Source organism: Nematolebias whitei, chromosome 17 (genome assembly GCF_014905685.2).
Source record: "Nematolebias whitei isolate Nwh7 chromosome 17, NemWhi1, whole genome shotgun sequence".
Taxonomy (NCBI): Eukaryota; Metazoa; Chordata; class Actinopteri; order Cyprinodontiformes; family Rivulidae; genus Nematolebias; species Nematolebias whitei.
The window spans coordinates 37,512,458-37,537,445 of record NC_056514.1 but is presented as its reverse complement, the minus strand read 5'-3'; the positions used below and the strand labels follow the sequence as shown (position 1 = coordinate 37,537,445).

The following is a 24,988-nucleotide window of genomic DNA, read 5'->3' as shown; positions in this document are numbered from 1 at the left end:
GTTGGCAGAAAACAGGAAAGTGTTCGAAGCCGCAGCAGGTCTGTGAAGGCAGCTGATTGTGAACAATCTGACAACTTTCACCCCAAAGACCCAACAACTCGGGGACTATTTGAATAAACAAAGCCAGTTTTAAACGATGGAGTCAGTTTTGTGTTTTGATGTAGTTCCTTGCGTGGTGTGGGGGTTTACGACGAGCTGATGGGAAATGAAGACCCGAACATTAAATCCGATCCTAAACTTGAGCTCCTGTTTCTGATTTATCCTCAGCGTTCGCACCGGAGGACGAATCAAACGTGCAGCTTCGACTCGCACACTCACTCAACAAAGTCTGAGGTGACGCCTAACTCCCCGCGAGGACGTTGACGAGTCAGAGGCCACCGCTCACCTCCAACTGAATGTTTGTTTTAGAAGACGCATTTCAGATCTTCCCCTTATGTCTTTATGTATCCTCGTTATTTACACTTCTTGGGTTAAAAATGCCTTTTTATTCCCCACAACTGTATATCTGTTTAGATATAAAACATCCAAAAATATTACAAACTATTAATCCTAAACCCAAAATATTAGATATGAAGATGCGTTGGACCCTAAATTTGTCATTAGGGAGGTTAGGGACGTCAAATTTGTGTAATATTAAATACTCAAATGATATTTTCTTTTAAATTAAGTTATTTTTTTATAAGAGACGGAAAGTTTCTCGACAGGAAAGTTCCCGAAGAACCTTTTAGGCAATGTTTTGTGAAGTAAAATACAAATCTTGGTTAAAATCAATGGTGTGTAGATTGCAGCCTGTTTTGTGCCAGCAGGTGGCGCAAGCAGCACAGCAGCGTCTGCAGAGCCTGACTGAGAGAATTTTGAGTGAAATTAATGCAGATTGTTAAATTATTGGACTTGAATGCTTCTGTAAAATCATTTCATTCAGCTTTAAACAAAAGCAGGCGTTGACGTTAACAAACCAGAGCCGAGACGGGCTGGAAATGTTCAAATGGGTGAGGACACCAGAGCGTCCTTGCATGTGATGGTATGTCTGCTGATAATTCATATGCGTCCACATGCATCCTGCTGTACTTTACGAAGGAATCACTTCAATGAGCACAAAATATAAGAGCACATTAAGTATTCTGGCAAAAAAATAAACAAACATAATATAAAAAATGGCAATTAAACAGCATTGTCCATGCACATCATATCAGAGCATTAATGCACATGTAGTTCGTTAAACAGAAGGAATGGATGATTTATCCTCATACAGGCGGGATATTTAAGAACAAACGGACGATACCTACAGGTTATAGACACATTGCTTGTACATTCATATATGTCAACACTTAAATATGTATATACAGTATACATATACATATATATATTCAAATGGATACAGATATATCAAAGGAGGAATAAATAGTGCCATTAATGAGGTGGAAAACCGTTTTAATTGTATTCCCACCAAAATATACAGGTTGACGGGTGGGATACGGAGGCTGAGGTGCAGTTTTACTCCCACGGTCATAAATCTGATGGGATCCACTGACCCCCCCTCACACTACATACTGCCTGCCATTTTAAAATGTTCTACTGAACTAAAGTTGCTATATGTAACTAGTACTGTTGGGTTAGTCATACTAGGTAAATGTGGTTACGCTCTGTTTATATATCTGATAGGGTATTGACATATATTGCAATGCTTTAGTGTTTACAAACAAAAAGCGGGTTTTGTTTGTGTGCAGAACTTCCTGTTTGGCACACATTTTGGAGGCGGGGCGGGCGGCATGTTGTGGGGGGACCTCTAACAAACTGTGTTGGTGAAACAGTGGTATCTGATACCTGCTGAACTGGCAGTGGACCTCTCGTTGTGATGACTGGGGGGGTTCTCTTATAAGCCAGCGGACACATTTTCACACTGAAGGCCTCTAGTTTGAATCAAATGTCGGATGTAAGCGTGAGGCTGGGTGAGGAGCGTTCTGATCTGAGGAGCTGATGTTCACACCACACCGGTTATAGCTCAACACCGGTACTTCTTTACACTCTGGTCTTTTCTTCCATGTAGTCCGAGTAGGCAAATTAAATTTTATTAAGGTTTTCTCTTTGCACACAGTATTAATGTCTATATAAATGTTTTAACGTACACAAAGTTGTCTGCCTCATGAACAGAATGGGACCGAGCTTGTGAGGATACAAATGTAGGAAGAATTTTTGTTTTTAGCATTTCAGGGTGATGTATCGGCTTTGGCGTCTGCCCCGGCAGACATACAGACATTAACGATTTATTATAATAATTTATCATGCGATTAATTGATTTATTGTTCATGGCGACAGGCCTATGTTTCAGCTGTGCTGAAAGTTAAAGTTAAAGCAGCCATGACTTGAAAGCAGTCCGCATGCGCCCTCTGCTGGAGACGTTGTACAATTTCACCATTTGCAAAGGTTCCAAACTTAGATCGTGTTTGTATCGGCCCATAATGGCACAATTATCACTGATAATGTCCCCAAACATCTCGATCAGCCTACAATATCGGCCGAGCTCTTGTGAAGATGATCCTAATGCTGAAATTAAATACAATAAATATATCACTCTACAAGGATCACCCTATAGAATACCAAATATGTCTTTCTTTAAAAAGAGGATATTTAACATCTTCTCGCTGTGGAGACTGACTGAGCTTGCAATCCAAGTAAAAGGAACATTTCTCACATCAGTAGTTCCCTACAGCTCCAACACGAGCAGCCCCCCCCCCGCAGCTCATTATTTTTAATTAGCTCAACTCTTACTGGTTCTTGGTGCCAGCTTGTTGTACCAACAATCACTTTCGCTGCCGGCGCTGTCAAACTAGAGGCCAAGACCGAAACACGACAACAGCTAAAGCCTGCTCTGGGATGCGTTCGGGCGTTGTGCGATAAACATCTGCAGGAGGTGCAGAACGAAGGGTTTTCATGGAGTCAGGTCGTCTTTCGGCTTTTGTGGAATGTTTGGGGTTTTCTTTCTTCTTTTGTTTCATCGTTTGTGAAAACCCGCTTCCGTCCGGTGTTTTGAGTTTATCTAGAATTTATGGAGCGCTCCTGCTCGCGGAGACGTCGCTGACATTCCGGCAGTGGGAAACTATGGAATGATTGTGCTATAATCTTCTGCTTTGTAGAAATTTGTGAGGACGTTTTAAAAATGTTCACGTTATTAGCTTGTGGGATTCAAAGGAATGCTTAAAGTACCTTAGCTCAAAAAATTACCGGCACACAAATTTAGGGTTTAGGGTTAGAGACTGCAACTGAAACACGAGTAAAAAGGATTTTTGAAAAGGAACAGTGAGAGTGCACAAGCTTGAGGACAAATGCATGTATGTCTCAGAATCCCCGATATGTTGGATGGGTGCTGGTTTGGTCAGGGTGGGACTGGCCTCCCAGAGAAAGGCCCGATGTGAAGAGACAGGGCAGAGGGTCCTTTAATATTCGTGTATCTGCTGCTTTCATTTGGTTTTTATTTTGCCCACCTCCCCGTTCAGCTTGCCCTCTTTAGACAGCTTCTCGTTCAGTTGGCACAGTTGGCGAAGGAAGCCATCGTTGGGACCGATTTCTCTCTTATGCCTCACGGTGGCCAGCGCCACTCGCACGTCCATTCTGTGGCGCAGCATGAGGTAAGCAGCGACCATGGTGGGGGAGCGGCTGTAGCCCTCTCTGCAGTGCACGTACACCTTCCCTAGAGGATACAGAACAACAAGATGAGACCCTTAACCTTTAACTTACCAACTGACTGCGAACAATAAGCAACCAACACACGGGGCTTTCCTTTTCTGAGAGGCAGGTTCAAACAGAATCACTTTTGTCTGGATAAAACAGAAGTCCCTCGTTTATCGCAGGGGTTACGTTCCGGACCCCCAGCAATAAGTGAAAATCCGTGAAGTAGAAACTACATCAATTTCTGAGTTGAAACGACAAACCAAAACAGTTCAGTCAACTAATAAATTTAAATATAAAGTTTATTTAGCAAGAGTTTATTAATTAAGGTAACTTGATATTCAACAAAGTCCATGCTCAATAATCCAGATATATAATCCAACAATTTTCAGTCAGGTCATCTGGACAGTTTTTTTTTTTTTTATGCTGAAACGGTTCACCTTCCATCCAGAAGGCTTCATCAGTCAAGGAAACACACAACGCGTGGACTTTGTTGGTTTTGAACCAGTTTGACATGACTGTCGATGAGGAAGAGGGCCGGCACCGGAGGAGGGGGCGTGCCAAAGAGACCATCTTAGCACCAACATAACTGGTTTGTTCCACTTTAGAGTAAGCTGTTGGGGGAAGAACCAGTTTTGTGTTGTGAGTTTCCTTGATTGATGAAGCCTTCTGGATGGAAGGTGAAACGTTTCAGCACAAAAAAAAAAAAAAAATTGTCCAGATGACCTGACTGAAAATAGTTGGGTAACTTGATAATGATCATTCACTCAAGAGCTCGGTTCTGGTTCGGCAGACGTACCCAGTAGGCATGTCGCAATAAATAATAAATCAATTAATCGCATGATAAATGGAAATTATCAACCTCATTCTCATATATCGGCTTTATCGTTTCTTCGTCTCTCTCTTTCTACTGAAGACACTCGATGACAAAAAGCTCAACTCGGGTGCTCTTCACTGACCCCTCCCTTTCTCATTTCTCTGTAAAATCTGTTTTAACGATCCAAAATCAGTTTTTGGATCGTTAAAAGCAGCTAAGCTGAGAAGCTAAGCTAAGAGGCCGACCTCAGGAAAAAACTCTGTCGTCGAAGCTCCAAAATTCACGGTTGAGAACTTGCTCGCTGATTTTTTTAATTAAAAGCTTTGTGCGAAAAATGCTATGCTAAAGAGTTCAAACCACACCGAGCATCCACCATTTTGAGAACCAAAGAGAAACGGCCCATGTCACGTCAAGGGGCCTCACTCCCATTTTTCTTAAATAAACACGCTGCTCGCTCCCTCACTATCCATCCTTCGGTTCAGTCTTGTACTGCCATCCAGTGGTCAAAAAAGTACTACACACAAAAATTAACCAACATTTCTCCTTAAATTTGACTATAATTACTAATTCTCAAATTTCAAACAATATTATCGTTTATCACAATAATTTCAGAGACAATTAATCGCCCAGCAAAATTTGTTATCGTGACAGGCCTACTACCCAGCCTTGGTCCGGTTCTGATTTGCTCTCTGCATCCACTGAGCGCCGAAGTCACTATGAATACTGTAAGGACTGAACTTCTTCTGATCAGAATTTTCCCTTCAGCAGAAAGAAACTTTGCCTTCTGGGTAATGTAGTCCTTTAGACTGGCAATACAATGTAGGCTTATTGAGAGAAAACTACAAAATGGCAGTTTTTAATTTTTTTGTGCACAATCTTTCAGTACTTTACTTTGAAAAACCGTGAAAGAGCGAGTGCGCGAAAGTCGAACCGCGAAGTAGCGAGGGATTACCGTACACTGATGAGGAAAACAATTTAAATGTTTTGCAGGAAAATAAAACTGTTATTAGGACACTTTAAAAGCTTGACAAACACAAAGAAATAAAAGATATGAGGAACAGGGACAACGTACTATTTTAGTCTGGAAACGTTACGTTCTAGTGAACTGTTTCAAAGGAACTATATAGAAATTTTTTTTATGTAAATCCAGATATTTAGAGCCTCCCTTACTTTTATATTTTTAACTCGTGCCGAAGAACAAAAGTAGCGAGGCTGAAGGGGGTGAAAACGGTGCAGAATGGGGAAAAGAATTGAAAAAGAAAACAAAAATGGGGAACGTGTGCTGTAGCTAAAGCTGCTGAGTGCAGCAGCTTCTCTGCCAGGAGATGCAAATATAAGACCTGACCTCTACTGCTGACTCAGCAAAGTCAATCATCTTCCCTGCTACAGAGACGCCACACTCAGATAGGAGTCTAGATGTGTGCAGGATATACGATCTATCCACCGAGCTGTGTTTTTAAAGCCTAATGAATTTATTTTACACTGTCGTTACAGAGCAGCTGAAAAGCCCATGAGGAATTTCTCAGGTCAGTTCTGCAGATTCTGCTCTTTCTTTGAAACCCAACCCGTCTCTGTGCCCTTCTTCTATTTATACCATCTTCTCTCCTGTATTGACGGGAACCTCAACGTCTAATCCTCCCGCCTGCCACGGATCAATGCTGAATCCAGTGTATCATCTTGTTGGACACGCCGGGTCTCTGGCACAGAACTTCACTCATCTTCTCATTACTCTTCTTTATTTCGGTCTTTACAAACCAAACATTGCTGCTTACTTCTGTTGTGAGTTCAGTCTGATTTTAAACAACGTCGACTCTCAAAGCAAAGCATCATTATTAAAAAAAAAGCAAAATGTGGCTAAAAATTACCTTTGCAACTTCCTGTATATAAAAACGTACTCAACTCATTAGCCTCTAAACAAGCTAAACAAACTCCAGTGGAGATTTGATGTTTGCTTCAGCAGCGTTTTCCTCTTTTCAAGCCTCCCATAAAGCTCAGACAGCAACAGTTCTTCACCACATGTATGCACAGTCTCTCTCCCTTCTTGCCTGCTGAAGCTTGTATCTCCTTCAGAGTGCTCACAGGCGGTCTCTCTCTAGTTTCCTTCAGTCGCTCAGTTTGTGAGAACGGCCTGCTCTTAGTAGATTTACACATGTCCCATATTCTTTCCATTTCCTGGTGGATTTTAGGGCTCGTCCTTTTGGACAAAATCCCTTTTGGACAGTACTTTGCACGGCTGCTGGACTGAATGCAAACCAAAATATTATGGACTGTTTTTGTAAAAAATATCATTTGAAAAATGCTACAAACACTTTAGCAAAAAAAGCTACGACAGTATAATTGTGTTATCTCTACAACTAGGGATGCACGATATTGAATTTTTGGCTGATATCTGATATATCAATATGTTAAAACTTATTTGATCGATAGCTGATACAGATATATAGTTTTCCTAGACCTACTTACAGAGAGTACATAGCCCTGCTGTGGAATTAAAATACAGTATTCTGCATGGGATTTGTCAGTTTGGCCTGCTACCACATGCAGATGCCAAAAAGGGGCTGAACATGATTTTTCATTCAACCTTTATTTATACAGTTAGTGTCATTGAGCCTCAAGGACTCATTTACAAGAGAGACCTGTGATGTACATCTTTATATGATGTAACACTTCAACTTGGATTATCTTTAATGTCAAATTTATTCGTGATTAACACAATAATTTTATCGCTAATATCGGCCGATACCGATACCATGCCGATAATATCGTGCATCATCTTTACCCACAACCCAATTCCAGTTCGAGCCTTTTGTTTTTGTCCTTTTAGATCAAATAATATCTTAGGGCAGACACAAATTAGATTTTGTAAATTTGTAAACATTCATATTGTTTGTTGACACGATTCTTGATGATTAATTCTTAAAATACACAAGACACACAGAAAAAAAAAAAAAAAAAAAAACGACTCGGTAGCTTTCTTAAAGCCATTTAATGTTTTTCACTACGGACTTGTCCGTCTGCTACATTTTACAATAAATGAACGTTTAAGGAAACTTAACGTTATAAATGGACATGGGTCCAAACTCTGGTCTGTGCAGGTGTTGTGTCTTATTTCCTGCCAGCTTTGTTCTTTAAATCTTATTCTGACGTTTTAAGCAGTAATAATTAAAATAAAACTTTTTTGTTGTTTAAAAGAAGCCGATTTCCTTTTGGCCTCGTTTTGTCTAATGTATCACTCCGATAGCTGGAAACCTATCCTTGGGTGGAGGAACGGACCTCGACACAACATCTGTGTGTTCATGTGCAGCTTTACTGGATCCACTTCCCCCTGTTTTAAGCACATTTATTGTGTTGACAGATAAATTAACAACTAATGGGTACATTTGAATTACAATTAAAGAGGAGGCTGAGTTAAAACAATGTTACAGTCTCCATGCTAACGTTTGAAATATTTGTGTTGTTTCTTTCAGGGTCATGTGACTAATTTCCTTTCATTTCAATGTATTTATTTTTTTCATTTTATTTATCTTATGCTGGAGTTGGCTCATTAAAACCTACCGATATACATGATACTTTTAATTTGAAAGTCTTTGTTTACACTTTTTTTTTTTTTTTTTTTTTGCATATTGTTAAAAACACAGTTGAATAAGAATTGCTGATTATGATTTTTGGAGAAAAAGTTTAACCTTTATATTAAATGATTAATCAAAATAAGTTGGTAGATTAATCCAAATAAAGTCTGAGAAACTTAAGTGAAAATCCCACTACCTTGTTTAAGGACTGGCACCAAATAATTTCTAAGCCCAGATTTAATTGGTTGATCTAGTTTAAGTATTTCTGCTTACCTGAAGGAACATTTGAGTTTGCGTGTAAGCAAAACCACCTCCACGTTTCAGCGTTCGTGTTAAAGAAAACGCATCAGTGCAGCTCCTCATTAAAAATCCTGCCCATGACCTTTTCAGAGCTCACAGCTGAGTCACAAAATGCCACCGCTACCTCATCGTTTTCCTGCAGCAACATCACACACAAAGCCGGGACTCAACCATCTTTCCTCCTCCACTCTCCACAGCTGGACTCCACCGGAGCTTTTTACTGGTAATTTACCACCCCTGCTGGTGCAGGTCTGGTAATTAAAATGCCTTCCTGTGTCAAAACTGGCAATAAATCTGTGAAATAGCAGCGGCAGACGGGGAACATCCTTCACGCAGCACGGCTACATATTCTTGCAGAGTTGGAAAAACTGCAAAAATAAAGCAAAGCTAAATGTTTCTTTAGTTCTGCTTTCGTTTGAATTAATTAATGAGATGCAGATGTGTAAAGCCTTAAACATTTTGACAGCGCTGACGTGATGCGATGATAGAATAAGCAGCTGGGTTCAAGAGTGTGACAGCTTTAGCGTCAATACGTTTATTAAAAGACTGCTTAAAACAGTTTAGCTTTTGTTAGCAGTAAGAAAAGCATGTTGCTTTGTTTGTGGGAACAAAAAATAAATTGTAGAAGCTACTAAAGCCAGAACCACTTCTCAAAAAATACTTTTGTTTAGGAATATCGTAACTTTCAGGCTATTGAGGACACCCAAATATAAGCCCCGCCCACTAACTTAAAATAATAATAATAATTTGTACATATTTATGTCACAGGTGTCCATGTTGTAACGAGACATTTACACAGATTTTTTTTTTTTAAACCTTTTATTAAATACGTACCGGTAACATATACAAATACGTACAGTAAATGTTTTTTTTTTTTCAGAACGGTGCTGGTAACATGGCTGTTAAAAAAAATACCGTAGCTACCAGGAAGTCATTGATCACTATCTTCACCTTCCTCCTGCGCAGTACGCTTGTGCTTCGTTCCCCCATGCCCCACTGTGACCTGTCCGGTAATTTCATTGGCCAGATTATTATATATTTTTTACCTTTATTTATACAGGTAGTCTCACTGAGTCACGAGGACCCCGCCCCACCCCCAAGAAAGACATGTACTGTGCAACTATGAGAGCACCTGGGTGACGAGGCTAAACGTTTTTCCGGCATGAAGCTCATTAGCCCGTCCCAAAAAAAAAAGAAAAATTAGCCACATCATTGTTCACAGCGTGTGGAAAAAAAAAAGTGGCTCATATTCTGGAAATTACGGTAATCTCTTCATTCCTTTTTGGTTTTCGCTGCACTTGGAAACCGTTAGTTGAACAGAATCAGTTACTATGAAACAACAGCTAGCTAAACAAGCTCACCTTTGCCGTTATTGTGCGCTAGTCCTTTGTCAATAAAATCGGCTCCCTCCTCGAAGAAGGCACCAAGGTTGAACTGCTCCGTGTCGTTGGCCGAGATGCCGTGGTACGTGATGCCCGTGCCGGCGTAGAACTCCGGAGGAGTGTTGACGTGCATGAAGGAGGTGCCCTCCGCCACGTTGAGGACGTGCGTCACGCCAAGTTTCTGCAGGCGCATTGGGTTATGGGCTACAAACCTGAGAGGGCGAGACCAACAACGAGTTCAATCATGGAGCAGGTTGTTGATGGAGCATTTAAAAAAAAGTTTACTCTTGTTAAAACAACTCAGAGAAAAAAAAATTATATATATATATATATATATATATATAACAGCAATAAAATGCATAAGCAGTAAAAAGGCATGTTGGTTTATCACATTGACAGTGACACTGTAGGCTTCAAGTTCTCCAAGACGCTTGCAGCTTTTTTTTATAGCTTATTGTAGCTGAAAGGGATGAAAACCTGCAGAGCATCAGATTTAAACTCTCCTTTGAGAACATACACTTCCTCATAAAACAAATAAAACTACCATCTGTACTGCGCAACAATGGGCAGGAATTGTGATCCCTCAATGAAAAAGGAGAAAGAGCAGATTACAAAAGAACTGTCAAATGAAAAAGATCCGCCAGCAGCTGCGGCTCCATCTACGTCCTCGACTTCCACAACAGAAAATAAACCCATTCCTGTTGTGCTCCAACATCAATAAACTTGGTCTTTAAGAACAGCAATACAGTGAACGAACTACAACAAAGCAACCCAGGATCCCGACTGCTCCAGTCTGTTTGGCCCAGAGCCTGAATCCTCTTCACCAACCGACCTGGCTGAAGGCCATGCCCATTGATTGAAATGAAATGTCTCTTCGTGTGTTAAGGCTGCAACTTGGATCAAGAATTTATGGGGCATTTAGCGTCGCTAATTGGAAACAATGTAGTTTAAACAACAGAAGCACCATATTCGAGTTAAAAAGGAAGAAAATAATAAAACATAGTTGAGAAAAAATTATTCACATGATGGTAAAGTTGTGGTGGAAATCCTAGGCTTGTTGCGATAAATAAATCAATTAATCGCATGATAAATAAAAATGATCAACCTCATTTTCATTTATCGTCTTTATCGTTTCTTTGTTTCTATCTCTTTCTACTGAAGACAGATTCAGAGATTCTTTATTGTCATTCACACCTCATGTTCATTCAACCTTTATTTAGACAGGTAGATCCCAATGAGCCTCGAGGACTCATTTACAACTCATGTGGTGGAGCAAAATTATGTACACAGGGTCCCAGTTACATCCAACAATAAAATGTATAAGAAAAACAGTAACATCCAAGATATGAACGAAGAAAAACATCAACTAAAACTACACTAAGCACTCATAACATAAAAACATTACGTCGAACAGCAGCACGAACATGAACATGAGTCTGTGAGCAGATGAGCACGCATGAACACATCAACATGAAACAGATCAGCAGCAACATGAAACAGATCAGCAGCAACATGATGTGATTTTTCACAGTGATTATTCTGGTTAGAGATTCATGAGTCTAACAGCCTCAGGGTAGAAGCTGTTCCTCAGTCTAGTGGTTCTACACTTAATGCTCCTCAACCTCCTATCTGAGGGGAGTGGGGCAAAAAGTGTGTGTGCTGGGTGGGTGGGGTCCTTCATGATGCAGGTGGCCCTCTTCCTGCATCTGGAGGTGTAGATGTCTGTGATGGTGGGGAGACTGATTCCAACATCTTCTGTGCAGCCTTCACCACTCTCTGCAGAGCTTTTCTTTCTGCAGCTGTGCAGCCTCCATGCCACACGTTGATGCTGGAGCACAGGATGCTCTCCACTTTTTTTTGTATTGAACGCTTTTTGAATGCTCTCCACTGCACACCTGTAGAAGGAGGTGAGGACTGAGCTTCCCAGACCAGCTCGTCTCAGCTGTCTGAGGAAGTAGAGTCTCTGATGAGCTTTCTTCATCAGGCTGGTGGTGTTGTTGCTCCAGCTGAGGTTGTCAGATGACAAAAAGCTCAACTCTGGTGCTCTTCACTGACCCCTCCCTTTCTCTTTCTCTTTAAAATATGTTTTAAATATCTAAATCACATTTTTGGATTGTTAAAAGCAGCTAAGCTGAGAAGCTAAGCTACGAGCTAAGCTAACAGGCTGACCTCGGGGAAATAACCTCCGTCTTGTTGAAGCTCCAAAATTCACAGTTGAAACTTGTGCCTTTGTGTAAAAAGTTGTTTTTCTCTGCAAAAAGAAGCTGAGAACTTGTTTACAGATTTTTTATTAAAAGCTTTGTGTGAAAAATGCTATGCTAAATAGCTCAAACTACACCGAGCGGCCGCCATTTTGAGAACCGAAGAGAAACAGCTCATGTCAGGTCAACGGGCCTCCCTCCCATTTTTCTTAAAGAGACACGCTGCTCGTTCCCTCACTATCCATCCTTTGATTCAAACAGTCCTATGCTGCCATCCAGTGGTCAAAAAAGGTACTACACACAAAATTAACCAACATTTCTTCTTAAATTTGACAATAATTACTAGTTATTGTCAAATTATAAACAATATTATAGTTTATCGCAATAATTTCTGAGACAATTAATTGCCCAGCAATATTTGTTATTGTGACAGGCCTAAGAAATCCTACAAAATGCATATTGTTCAGAATCACAAATCTTTATAAATCTGAAGTGCACCCTCTTGACAGCTTTGTGTGCCTTTATTGCTGTATCTGTCTAAAGTCGCTTTAAGGCTGGCGAGGCTGGGTGACCTGCGGCTCCCTAGAGATGATGACAACAAAGCCCCCCCACTTCAAGAACTAATAAAAGATTCTGGGATGAAGCAGCCCAGCTGCCTGCGTGTCAAATGAAGGGCAGAGACGAAGCAGAGCAGACGGACATCGTCCTCTGCTTCATTCACAAAACTCCTGTTCCCAAACGGTTCAATCAAAGCTGACAGTCGGAGCGTTTTGAAGCAACGTGGAACAGGATGATTGTGCATCTCAGTGGAGTAAAGTGTGCCCACTTACTCCACAACAAGCCGATGCAGAGGCACTCAGGGTTCAGCTTGGTTCACCGCCAACAGTTTCCTTCCTTCTCCAGTCCCAGCCTCCTCACCCTGGGATCTGCAGTCCCAACACATCTATTATTAAAGAACAGCTTCACGAGGAGCCCGAGCGTTTCTCACAGCAAACAACCGCACCTCAAACCTGTCCCCGAGCTGCGCACGCCGCCGTCAAGAGTGCTGACTACAACGGATCTGGAAACAGCGCAGCCACGATCCATTCATCAACAGAACCGTGTCACGGACGAGTTGAACAAACACAAGTGCTGCTCACGTCCTCGTGTTCCTCACTGGAGTGACTCACAAACTAACATCTACGAGTTGTGTTCTGCTTCCCCGAGTAAGAAAAAAGTGGAGAAAAACTTTTATCAAAGGCCCGAGTTGTTCCCGTTTCTACTGAAAAAACCGTTACGTGTGAGCTCATGTAATACTGCGAGACGTCAAGCTCAGAATATGTGTTGTGGATGACTCTCAGCTACTACCACACCAAACTTCAGCTCTATAGCTGTGAAACTGACTGACATATGTTGGCTACGGTCACTCGCCTGTGGCAGATATCTCAAATTGGGCTGACTCCAAAAGTTAATCAGTTGTAGTTCCATATCCATCAATTAATTCCTGATCATTTTATTAAAATCTGTCCAGTAGTTCCAGAGATATTTTGGTAACGGAACAAACTGTCAAACCCACACGCACACACAAGCATGAGCAAAACATTATTACTTTGCCGGCAGGCGATAAATGTGTTACAAAATTAATTTGAATGAGTCGTGACCTAAAAAAATGACTGATTTACCATCTGCTGCAATCAAACTATACATTACGCCTGAAAATAGTAAATGGGACAAATTCCCGGGAGACGCTGTTATAATGAATATTTTCCAGGACAGATATTTTTTTCTTTTGTTCTAAATTGAGTCAAAAACTTTGAAAAGACGCACCACAGTGTAGTCTGTACTTCCGTTTTGGTTCGGTTTTTGTCAGTCGGGGTGCAACTAATAAGATGCCTCAGCGCTGCGGAGAGGAGTACTGTGTCCCTGAGGTGGAAACAGTTGGAGAAAACTTCAATAAACAATCGATATCGTCTTTCCCTGCCTGAGAAATGTGCAAAAATCACAGATTACGCCGTGTTTTTCGCCCGTTTGAACTGACCACGTTCGCTGAATAACAACTCACTTTAAAATGAATGTTGGATTCACTCCTTCTGTTCCATTAGAGGCTCTAATGTGTTTACATTGACCCTGAGTGACGGCAGGAAACAGGAAGTGATTGATACCATTAAAAGAAGCCAGCAAGCCAAATAAAACGTACGAAAAACTTCTTGCAATCAAATGCGTCGCCCAGCGTAGCGAGTTGTGCTAACGCAACGTTAAGCATATTTTAAGTTGTGTAGATTAATTATGGACATTGTAAACTATCAGAAAATGTTGTTCTATGTGGATTTTCAGGCGGATTAGCGTTAAGCTAGCGGAAGATGAACATTAGCAGCCAATTAGCGCAATGCTAGCACTTGTTTATTGCACAGTTTGATTGAATATGGATGTTATCGCTCTGATGTGTTGAGAGGAAAGATTGTGGTTTACAATGTTTGTGATTTTAAATCCAGCACAACTTTGGCTGTGATCTGTTAATATTATTAACTAAGGTCTAAAATGTTTGTTTATGTTTATTTGAAACGTTACAAAATACTAAATATTGCCATTTTAATTTTGGTCGCCGTTCACCAGGCAATAAACAAAAGCAACAACGAACGACTAATCTGTTATTCATAATTAATTTTAAACTTTGTAGAGTTCATTTTGTAAGAAAAAAATCTTTCCATGTTTTAGTGCTGAGTGAACTTGTGAAAAAATAAAAATAAATAAACTTGTATTCTGTTTAGCATGGTTAATGCTTCTTCTGTTTGGTTTTTTTTTTTGGGACTCCAAATACTTCAGCAAACTTTCAGCTATTTCAGCCGTTTTGTTGTTCATTCAGCTCATTACAGCTTGTTTTTGTGCTTTTGAATTATTTAATTTTCTTTCATATTTCCCCCTTATAGAAAATCATTAGTGTTCTTTTAAATTAAATAAAGTTATCCTCTTTGAGATCTACTTCTGCAAATTGCTTTTTTTATACACATTTTAGCTACTATTCTGATAACTTAGGCTTTCAGCTACTGTCTTACTAATTTTAGCTTGTAACTACTGCTCTGTTAGTTTTAAACTTTTAGCTTCTGTTCTGATAAATTTGGCTTTTAGCTACTATTCTGCTTATTTTAACTTTTAGCTACTGTTCTAATGAATTTGGCTTTTAGCTATTGTTTTGTTGGCTTTTTAGCTACCGTCTTGCTAACTTTAGCTTTAAACTACCATTTTGTTCCTTTTAGATTTTAGTTAATATTCTGGTTATTTTAGCTTTTGTCTTGGTAATTTTACCAACTATTCTGTTGATTTTAGCTTTTAAACAGCTGCTGGTTTTGGCTTTTGTTTGATCAATTTTAATTTAGCTACTTTTAGTTTTTAGCTATTGTTTTGATAATTTTAGCTTTTGTTCCAATTGTTTTAATTGTAAATTTTACTGACAGAATCAGTAAGTTCTCATCATTCACACAGAAAATATCATTTTAAACATCATGGCCTGATGGAGATCATCCAGGTGACCCTTTTGGCCCTCAAGCCAGGTGTTGTATGAACGTCGTCTAAAAGATTGTGATGGACCAAACCATAAAATCAAGGCTCGTTGTGATAAATGCTCATCCTTTATAGACAAAAGAACATGGAACACACTAAAAACAAACTGTACTTTTCAGGACTGTGTAGTAGCTTTAAATACGATGGATCTGAAGAGAAGAGATTAATGAGAACTGAGTACAACCAGCGAACAGAACTTCTTCATCAGACTTCAAATCCTCATCCTCGGAGGAAAACGTGGAGCTGAGAGCAGAGTCTCTCATGCCTGCAGTCCTTTGTTTGGAGACACGACCCCTTCATATGGATTTTACCGGAGCTTTGAGATCCTCAACCACTCCGCCGGCAGCGCTGAGCCACATGAGGAGCGGCTCGGACAGCAGATCCTTCAGGGACATCCCTGAATCTGCTCTCTGCCACAAACACAACATTTATAGCTGCTTCCAAAGGTCTTATAATCAGTGTCCCATCAATGTTTTATTTAATTGTGTTAAAGTTTTATCTTTTGGAAAGGTTTCTAAATGAGTGTAAGGACTGGGGTGGTCTAAATGATCTGAAATGTTGAGCCTCCATTCCTTGAAGGAACCTGAGATTAAATTATAAGAAGTGACAGAGCTGAAGCCATTTTGGTCCAACTTTGTGTTTATTTCTTACGTGTTAGGTCTCTGAGTACGTACAGTAGTCCCTCGCTACTTCGCGGTTTTTCTACGCAAGATTGTCAACTTTAATATTACTCACGTGACTGAGACAGTACGGGATAAAAAGTTAACAATAAATGAATAAAAATACTTTGGACAGGCACCGCCATTGTTTTAGTTTTCTTTCAACAAGCCTACACTGTAACACAAGTCAAAAGAACAACACTACCCAGAAGCCAACAGTGCTTCCGCCCGCTGCTTTCTGCCGAAATGGAGGGAAAGTTTTGCAACACAAAGTCAGAAGTAACGATCTATCCATTAAACTCACAGAACTGGCAGGAAAGTCGCAAATAATCCTGAAATTCAATTATCCATGCGCACTTCAACCTGGACTGGGCTTCGTCGCTGCAGGGTAGGTCTGCCGAACCGGACCCGAGCTGCTGGTCTGCAGAGCTGGTGAGTAAAATTTTGCAGTACTGTACAGTACATATACATAAGTTGTTAAAATTACATAGGTTTAGGAGTTTGGAACATTGCAAGAGTGTAGGAAGGGTTTCTAAAGCCTTAAATAATATAAAATACTAAAATAAATATGGCGTTCCTACTTGGTGGTTTTTCACCTACGACAGTGGAACATAACCCCCACAACAACAGAGGGACTGTATGAGATTGACTCTCAGCTACTACCACAACTAATTTTAACTCTGTATGTAATATTGATTTATAGACTTTTGGTATCACCTAATATTGGTTAGTTGTGGTGGCCATCTTGTGTAAAAATGACCAAAATTTAACTAGTTACAGACGTCAATCCTTTGACTACACACACAAAATTACATGACTGCCCATTAAAAAAAAAAAACTAATATAAATATAAAGTCTAAACTAGTGTTAACATATTTGCTTCTTTTTTGTTTTGGTTTGTTTTCAGAGGGAACAGTGGCGATTTTAGCCTCTTTTTGAGCACCCCTAAATTTTAACTCAGCACCCCTGAAAAACAAAGTAAAAAAAAAAAATATATATATATATATATATACAGGTCCTTCTCAAAAAATTAGCATATTGTGATAAAGGTCATTATTTTCCATAATGTAATGATAAAAATGAAACTTTCATATATTTCAGATTCATTGCACACCAACTGAAATATTTCAGGTCTTTAATTGTTTTAATACTGATGATTATGGCACACAGCTCATGAAAACCCAAAATGCCTGTCCCAAAAAATGAGCATATCATGAAAAGTTTCTCTAAAGCAGCTATTAACCTAACCATCTGAATCAACGACGTAACTCTAAACACCTGCAAAAGATTCCTGAGGCTTTTAAAAACTCCCAGCCTTGTTCATTACTCAAAACCGCAATCATGGGTAAGACTGCCGACCTGACTGCTGTCCAGAAGGCCATCATTGACACCCTCAAGCAAGAGGGTAAGACACAGAAAGAAATTGCTGAACGAACAGGCTGTTCCCAGAGTGCTGTATCAAGGCACCTCAGTGGGAAGTCTGTGGGAAGGGAAAAGTGTGGCAGAAAACGCTGCACAACGAGAAGAGGTGACCGGACCCTGAGGAGGATTGTGGAGAAGGGCCGATTCCAGACCTTGGGGGACCTGCGGAAGCAGTGGACTGAGTCTGGAGTAGAAACATCCAGAGCCACCGTGCACAGGCATGTGCAGGAAATGGGCTACAGGTGCCGCATTCCCCAGGTCAAGCCACTCTTGAACCAGAGACTGCGTCAGAAGCATCTCGCCTGGGACTGCTGCTGAGTGGTCCAACGTTATGTTCTCTGATTACAGTAAATTTTGCATTTCCTTTGGAAATCAAGGTCCCAGAGTCTGGAGGAAGAGAGGAGACACAGAATTCGCATTGCTTGAGGTCCAGTCTCAAGTTTCCACAGTCACTGGGGTGTCATGTCATCTGCTGGTGTTGGTCCACTGTGTTTTATCAAGCGCAGGGTCAATGCAGCTAGCTATCAGGAGATTTTGGAGCCCTTCATGCTTCCATCTGCTGAAAAGCTTTATGGAGATGAAGATTTCATTTTTCAGCACGACCTGGCACCTGCTCACAGTGCCAAAACCACTGGTAAATGGTTTACTGACCATGGTATTACTGTGCTCAATTGGCCTGCCAACTCTCCTGACCTGAACCCCATAGAGAACCTGTGGGATATTGTGAAGAGAAAGTTGAGAGACGCAAGACCCAACACTCTGGATGAGCTTAAGGCCGCTATCGAAGCATCCTGGGCCTCCATAACACCTCAGCAGTGCCACAGGCTGATTGCCTCCATGCCACGCCGCATTGAAGCAGTCATTCATGCAAAAGGATTCCCGACCAAGTATTGAGTGCATAACTGAACATGATTATTTGAAGGTTGGTGTTTTTTGTATTAAAAACACTTGTCTTTTATTGGTGGGATGAAATATGCTAATTTTTTGGGACAGGCATTTTGGGTTTTCATGAGCTGTATGCCATAATCATCAGTATTAAAACAATCTGAAATATATGAAAGTTTCATTTTTATCATTACATTATGGAAAATAATGACCTTTATCACAATATGCTAATTTTTTGAGAAGGACCTGTATATATATATATATTTTTTTTTTTGGGATGATTCTGAGTTTGGATTCTGTTTATTGCATTTATGATTCAATGCAACAAAATAAACGAATTTAAAACAGATCATAATTTGTAAAACTTGATTTATTTACATAATGACTTTAATCTTGCTTGTTTCTATCGGGAGATCTGGCAACACTGCCACCAAGTTGTTCAAGCCAAGAGCCATTGTCAGCACTGGGGGGGGGGGGGGGGGGCTGAGCACCCCTAAAGGTCAGATTCTAGAATCGCTTCTGGGTAACACCCTACACGCCCTGGCATTTATTAATTTATGTTGAAAAGGTCAAAAGGGGCCGTTTAGCTGCCATGACTGCTCCATCTCAGCTGGAGGGAGCGGCTCGTGAGAACACGTCACCGCTTCGCTCAGGACAAACCGCCTCTTTCAGTAAATTAACCTAAAAACAATAATAACTCAATAATAACTCGGCTCTCAGTAGATTTCTTCAACAACAGGCTGCCGTTTCTCCACAGCAGACACCAAAACAAGCCCGCCCTGCGCGCGCGCTGCCCAGCACGCGACGCTGTTGTCACGTACAACCAACGGTCAGCGCACGAGACGGTCACCATTTTTTTCATCGTGCCGGACAAAAGAACGACTCACGCGTTTCCGATGTAAATTCTGGGGAACACCTCGTTGAAGTGCTGGGTCGGCAGGTTGTAGAAGCCGCTGCCGTCCGACAGGAGCTCGTTGAGTTGCTGCACGGTAACGTCGCCGCTCGGAACCGGCGGCGGCGGCGGCTGGTGCTGCTGCTGTTTCGTGGGGCTCAGGTGTTTCTTCATGGCTCCGTTGCGTTTCCTCCCCGCGCTCAAACGAACGTTAGACGACAGGCGGCGCCTGGCTCGTGATGCTCCGCCGATTGTTCAACAGCATTTTACCTGCGCACGTGAGTCGTGCGCGATGCTCCGCAAGGTGTCTCTGAAGAGGCGGGAGACCTCCGGTTCAGTCGCTGCCAACGGCGTCAAGTTAGCGGATGTTTACAACAAGCATTTCCGGTTAGACTTTCAAAATAAAAGACAGCTTTTTCCCCCCATACCCGCCCATAAATCTTTGCAGCAATTAACGTTTTTAGTGTTTCCATTTTGTTTGATGGAAGCCCATCCCTGCCTCTCTGGAAGAAAATATTCTTAGTCCTAATTATGAAATGACATCTCACAATTCTGAATTAGCATCCCATAAGTATATACATGCATAATATAATATCCTATAAATAGGATTTAGCATGTAATATTTTGACTTCTTATAATTGTGATTCAGAATATTATAATTTTTAATTGTTAAGTCATTTTAAATGGTCATCTCATAAGTGAGAAATGAGCTTTAGTATTTCATATTTGAAATTCTGTCTTCATAATTATGAGTTAAATCATAATTTTGAGACTATTTTTCATTATTTATTACTTAGAAAATCAAAACCGAAGAAATGTCCTATCGACAGTGCATCCAGAAAATATTCACAGCGCTTCACTTTTTCCGCATTTTGTCATGTTCCAAATTGTATTAAATGAATGTCTTTCCTCAGAATTCTTCGCACTATTCCCCGTTATGACAATGTGAAAACACATTAGAGGTTTTTACAAATTTATTAAAATTAGAAAAATAAGAAATCACATTTGCTATTATTAGTAGTAGTATTCACAGCCTTTGCTTAACACTTTGTTGATCCACCTTTGGCAGCAATCACAGCCTCGAGTCTTTTGAATATGATGCTTCAAGCTGAGCACACCTTTGCAACATTCTTCTTTGCAGAACTTCTCAAGCTTCATCTGGATGGATGGGAGGCGTCTGTGCAGCCATTTTCAGACACCTCCAGAGATGCTCAGTTGTGCTCTGGCTTGGCCCCTCCAGGACCTTCACAGAGCGGTCCTGAAGCCGCTCCTTTGAGCTCTTGATCATGCGCTTTGGGTCGTTGTCCTGCTGAAAGAAGAACCGTCGCCCCAGTCTGAGGAGCTCTCTGGAGCAGGTTTTCATCCAGGATGTCTCTGTACGTCGCTGCATTCGTCTGTCCCTCTATCCCGACTAGTCTGCCAGCTCCTGCTAATGAAAAACACCACACAGCATGATGCTGCCACCGCCGTGCTTCACTGCAGGGATGGTGTTGTCCTGGTGATGAGCTGGTTTCCTCCAAACATGACGCCTGGCATTTACATCAAAGACCAGAACATTTTGTTCCTCGTGGTCTGAGTCCTTCAGGTGCCTTTTAACCTCCAGACGAGCTGCCATGCGCCTTTTATTAACGAGTGGCTTTCATCTGGCCACTCTACCACACAGGCCTGATTGGCTGCAGAGATGGTTGTCCTTCTAGAAGGTTCTCCTGAGTGCTGGAGCTCTGACAGAGTGACCATGTGGTTCTTGGTCACCTCCCTAAGGCCCTTCTCTCCTGATCGCTCAGTTTAGACGGCCGGCCAGCTCTAAGAAGAGTCCTGAAACTTCTTCCATGAAGGATGGAGGCCACTGCGCTCACTGGGACCTTCAGAGCAGCAGGAATGTTTCTGTATCCTTCCCCAGATTTGAGCCTCAACACAATCCTGTCTCTGCTACTGACCTTTGACCTCATGCTTGGTGTTTGCGCTCTGACGTGCACCATCAGCTGTGGGACCTTCTATAGACAGGTGTGGGCCTGTGCAAATCACGTCCTGTCAACTGAATTTACCACAGGTGGACTTCATTTAAGTTGCACAAACATCTCCAGGATGATCAGTGGAAACAGTATCTGAGCTCAGTTTGAGCTCCGTGGCCACGGCTGCGAACACTTACGTGATTTCTTAGTTTTCTATTTTTAATGAATTTTCAAAAATCTCATCTTTTTTTTTCGTATTGTCATAATAAGAGTGCTGTGTGTAGGATTTTGAGGAAAGAGATGAGTTTAAAACTATCCTATTTTCATAATTATTTACTGAAGAGCGCACAATGTTTTATGAAGATTCTGAACCCTAAAATGTGTCACTTTAACATCTGTTTACTGAGCTGATATAAAAAAAATATATGTCATGGCTTTTACTTTGAAGCGTTAGCCCACGCACTTCCTGTGTAGTCTTATCAATTTAAGTGTAACTTGACTTTTCTCACTATCTCCATCAGACACCGGCTGTCTGAAGCTCCGGAGACAAGAACCGAGCCGGAGAACAGAGGTGGGCAGCGTGCTGCGTTCACGTGCTGCTCGTAAAATACACACTTTCGGCCTGTTGCCTTTCCGCTACGTTTTCATTTTCCAAAACAGCTAACATTTGGCTAAACTCGTTATATTTAGCTAAAAACATTTGAAATCGGTGTTAACTTAAAAATAACATCCTAATCAAATGATGAGTTTAAACCGATGCAGGTGTTTCTGTGCACGTTTTATCACTTCAGTTATGAATATTTTTATATTGTATTATGTTGTAGCCCAGAGCTATTCAACTAAATTGATCAGGGGGCAACATTTAAGAACGCCGAGAGCTCAGGGGCTGGAAATCCAGCAGCTATTCTCATTAGGTAAGCTTGTTTTATGGTTTAAAGTCTAGTTGTTTTTAAATTAACCCATTGGTGGGCCGAACTGAACTCACCAGTGGGCCTGATTTGGCCCCCGGGCCACCAGTTGAATAGCCCGGTTGTAGCCCTTTGAGTTTGAACGGCAACAATTTGGTGAAACAGAGTTTACACCTGACCGAGCAAACTGCTAAACTGAACGTGATCACATTCAAACTGTATCGCCGCCATCCTAAAACAATTCCAGAAATCAACGTTGTGTACCGGAAGTGCTACTGCCGGCTGCTACGCGATGACGTAATTAAGCATGAACTTGTTTTAAAAATAGCTTCATCTTCTTTGCTCTCGGCTTCGCTCAGACCAGCCGTTAGCTCGTTAACCTGATTGAAGTTAAACTCTTCTCCAAACTGAGACGTTCCAAAAGCTATCTGCAACAGGTAAGATGTTGTTTATCCACAGTTAAACGTTCCATGTTTTGTTTTAAGAAGAGAAAGAAAAGAGGAAAGCCTCTGAAAACTCACCAGGGTCTGTTGTTTTACATGTCACCACTAGATGGAGCCACTTCTCCATGAAAAGCACATTTCAGCTTGTAGTTTTCAGAAGTTAAAGCTCTTTATGTAGATAGATTGAAGTAGATTTTGAATTAGAAGACTTTTTTTTCCAACAACTGGATATAACTAAGAGCTCCCAGTTAAAACATATTTTAGTTTTATCATCTCAAGCAGGTTTAGAGGTTTGTTTCTTCTAACCCAGATGTTAGTTTTTGCTTGTTTGGGGTTGGTTTGCTGCTGCAGGCCTGCAAACCTGCGAGGTGTTTGTGTTGTTGTAGTCGACTTTACCTGTACGCTCTTGACCCACTTCACGCACAACCCCATGCCAGTCGTCGCTGTTGCGTTTCCATGGCGATGTTATGGAGTTCAATCAGTGCAGCGCCATGGCAACAACAGATCTTGTGGATGCAGATATAAGCTCCCTGATGGGCATACCTGTGTGTACAGGCGCACATGCACAAAACAAATACATTAACGTGAATACACACCTGCTGCTGGCAGAAACTTCACATCGGTCCAACGGTGTCTGAAGTTTATTGTCATTTTAAAATACTTTATAAAAGATTAGCTGCACTTTTATCGAAGTCGTCACATTTTTTCACTTCAAAATTTGCATCTTATTCCCCCATAAAACATGTTTAAAGATGCAATCTGATTAATTTAGTGTTTATTTTGCCTTTTTGGTTCATAAACATTAAACTTATTGTTTGGCAGGAAACCAGAATGCTTGTAAAATGTTTATCTTTGCTTAAAAATGTCAAGAATCTCTGCGTCTGTTTGGGTAAATGGTGTGGAAAACCTGCTTGTATTCCTCGAAGGAATGCACGTGTGTGTGGGGAAAGTGGCCAACATCTTGGAAAAACAAATCTCGGTTTGAGAACAGTTGGACTCGACGTAAAAGACAAAAAAGAAGCTTGAAATAAAAACTAAAATCTATTAGGAAACTCTGACGTGGCAGCAGCCACCATGAAAACAAACTCCAGGAGAACCGTGACGTGAAACACACACGAGGCCTGAGTGAAGGTGGACTGAAACCTGAGTGACCCCTGGGCAGTCTGTACCTGGGAGCAGGTGAGAGTGGGCGGGGCAGGAGCTGAGGAGCAGAAACTGATGGAGGGAGAAGTAGCAGACGGCCCAGAGGAAAAAGCTGAAACATGTGAAATGAAGAAACCCGGAGAAAATCCCAGACAAAACCTAAAAGCAGAGCTTTAGCTCGTGTCAGCTAAAATTAGTAAAGCGAACAAAAACAGCAAATATACTGAAACAGATTTCCAAAGGAGTTATGTTTTTAAAGGGTTTGATGAGTTCTCTGTGTATTTCTACAAAACAAATGTCTGTAAATAACGTTATAAAAAGTATAAAAGTGAATAAAACCAAAAGCCAAGAATTGGTTTACTAAAACTGCACAAAGCAGCTGGACTGGTTTAACACAAAGCTCCTGGATTTATCAAATCTGAGGGTGGGGGAGGGGCAGTGATAGACGCATCTGTGCCAGATATTGAACATTGATCGATTCGCCTTTTTATCGACAGCGTCCGCTCTTCGTTGCCCTTCCTGACCTTCCTGACCTTCCTGACCCGGTAGTGGGACGAGCGCCACCTGAGTCCTGCAAATCAGATGGAAGTGACAGGAAGTGGAGCTCAGGACGAGGCTTCGATCTAATTAACACGTTTGCGTTCAAGAGCTGTTTTACACGTTTACATGTCGAGCACTTTGCTCTATCGTGCCTGGTTTGTTTATTTATACTGGATGTTAAACTGAGAAAAGATTTCTGCATTTTTGAACAAAAAACAAAAAATACATACAGATGTAATTACAGAATACCAAATTAAACTATTTCTCCTGGAAAAAATAAATAAATAAGATTTTCATCTTCATAAGAGGAAAATCATTCAATTAAAGGCCTACCATTTCTTAAAATCATCGCCCACCACCTTAAGTGCCAAAGTTTCAAACAAAGATCTTGTGAGATCTCTTAGCGGTCATGTATGTCAAGAAGATAACTCTCAGCTACTACCACACCAAATCTTAAGTCAGTCCCTGTAAAAATGACGGCGGTGGAATAATTTATGTGTTTGCTAAACTTAACTAGAGAACTTGCGTTTCCTCTGAAAATGCCGTGTAAATGTTTATTTACACGGCATTTTCTGTTTTCATTTGCAATTTACTTTTGTTTACAGAAGAACTTGCTGAAAAACAGCTGAAATTAACTAAAAAAAACATGATGTAGCTGAAATGGAAGAAGAA

General features: G+C 40.9%; 1 protein-coding gene across 1 annotated transcript; it reads right to left on the bottom strand.

Moving 5' to 3' along the window:
* Positions 1 to 2,759: 2,759 nt before the first annotated feature.
* On the bottom strand, positions 2,760 to 19,504 carry dusp3a (dual specificity phosphatase 3a). Its single transcript, XM_037691239.1, has 3 exons — positions 19,326 to 19,504; positions 9,714 to 9,946; positions 2,760 to 3,688 (listed from the first exon to the last, which is right to left on the bottom strand). Exons 1-3 carry the CDS (start codon positions 19,502 to 19,504, stop codon positions 3,459 to 3,461), a joined length of 642 nt encoding a protein of 213 aa, XP_037547167.1. The 3' UTR covers positions 2,760 to 3,458.
* Positions 19,505 to 24,988: the final 5,484 nt, after the last annotated feature.

Bases quoted from the DNA above. Each gene is read 5' to 3' on its own strand.
- dusp3a (XM_037691239.1), bottom strand. From the start codon at position 19,504: ATGAAGAAACACCTGAGCCCCACGAAACAGCAGCAGCACCAGCCGCCG. The intron at 9,947-19,325 runs GTGAGTCGTTCT...TCGCCCTCTCAG, and splicing joins AGAATTTACATCGGAAACGC to GTTTGTAGCCCATAACCCAA. The intron at 3,689-9,713 runs GTGAGCTTGTTT...TGTATCCTCTAG, and splicing joins AGCGCACAATAACGGCAAAG to GGAAGGTGTACGTGCACTGC.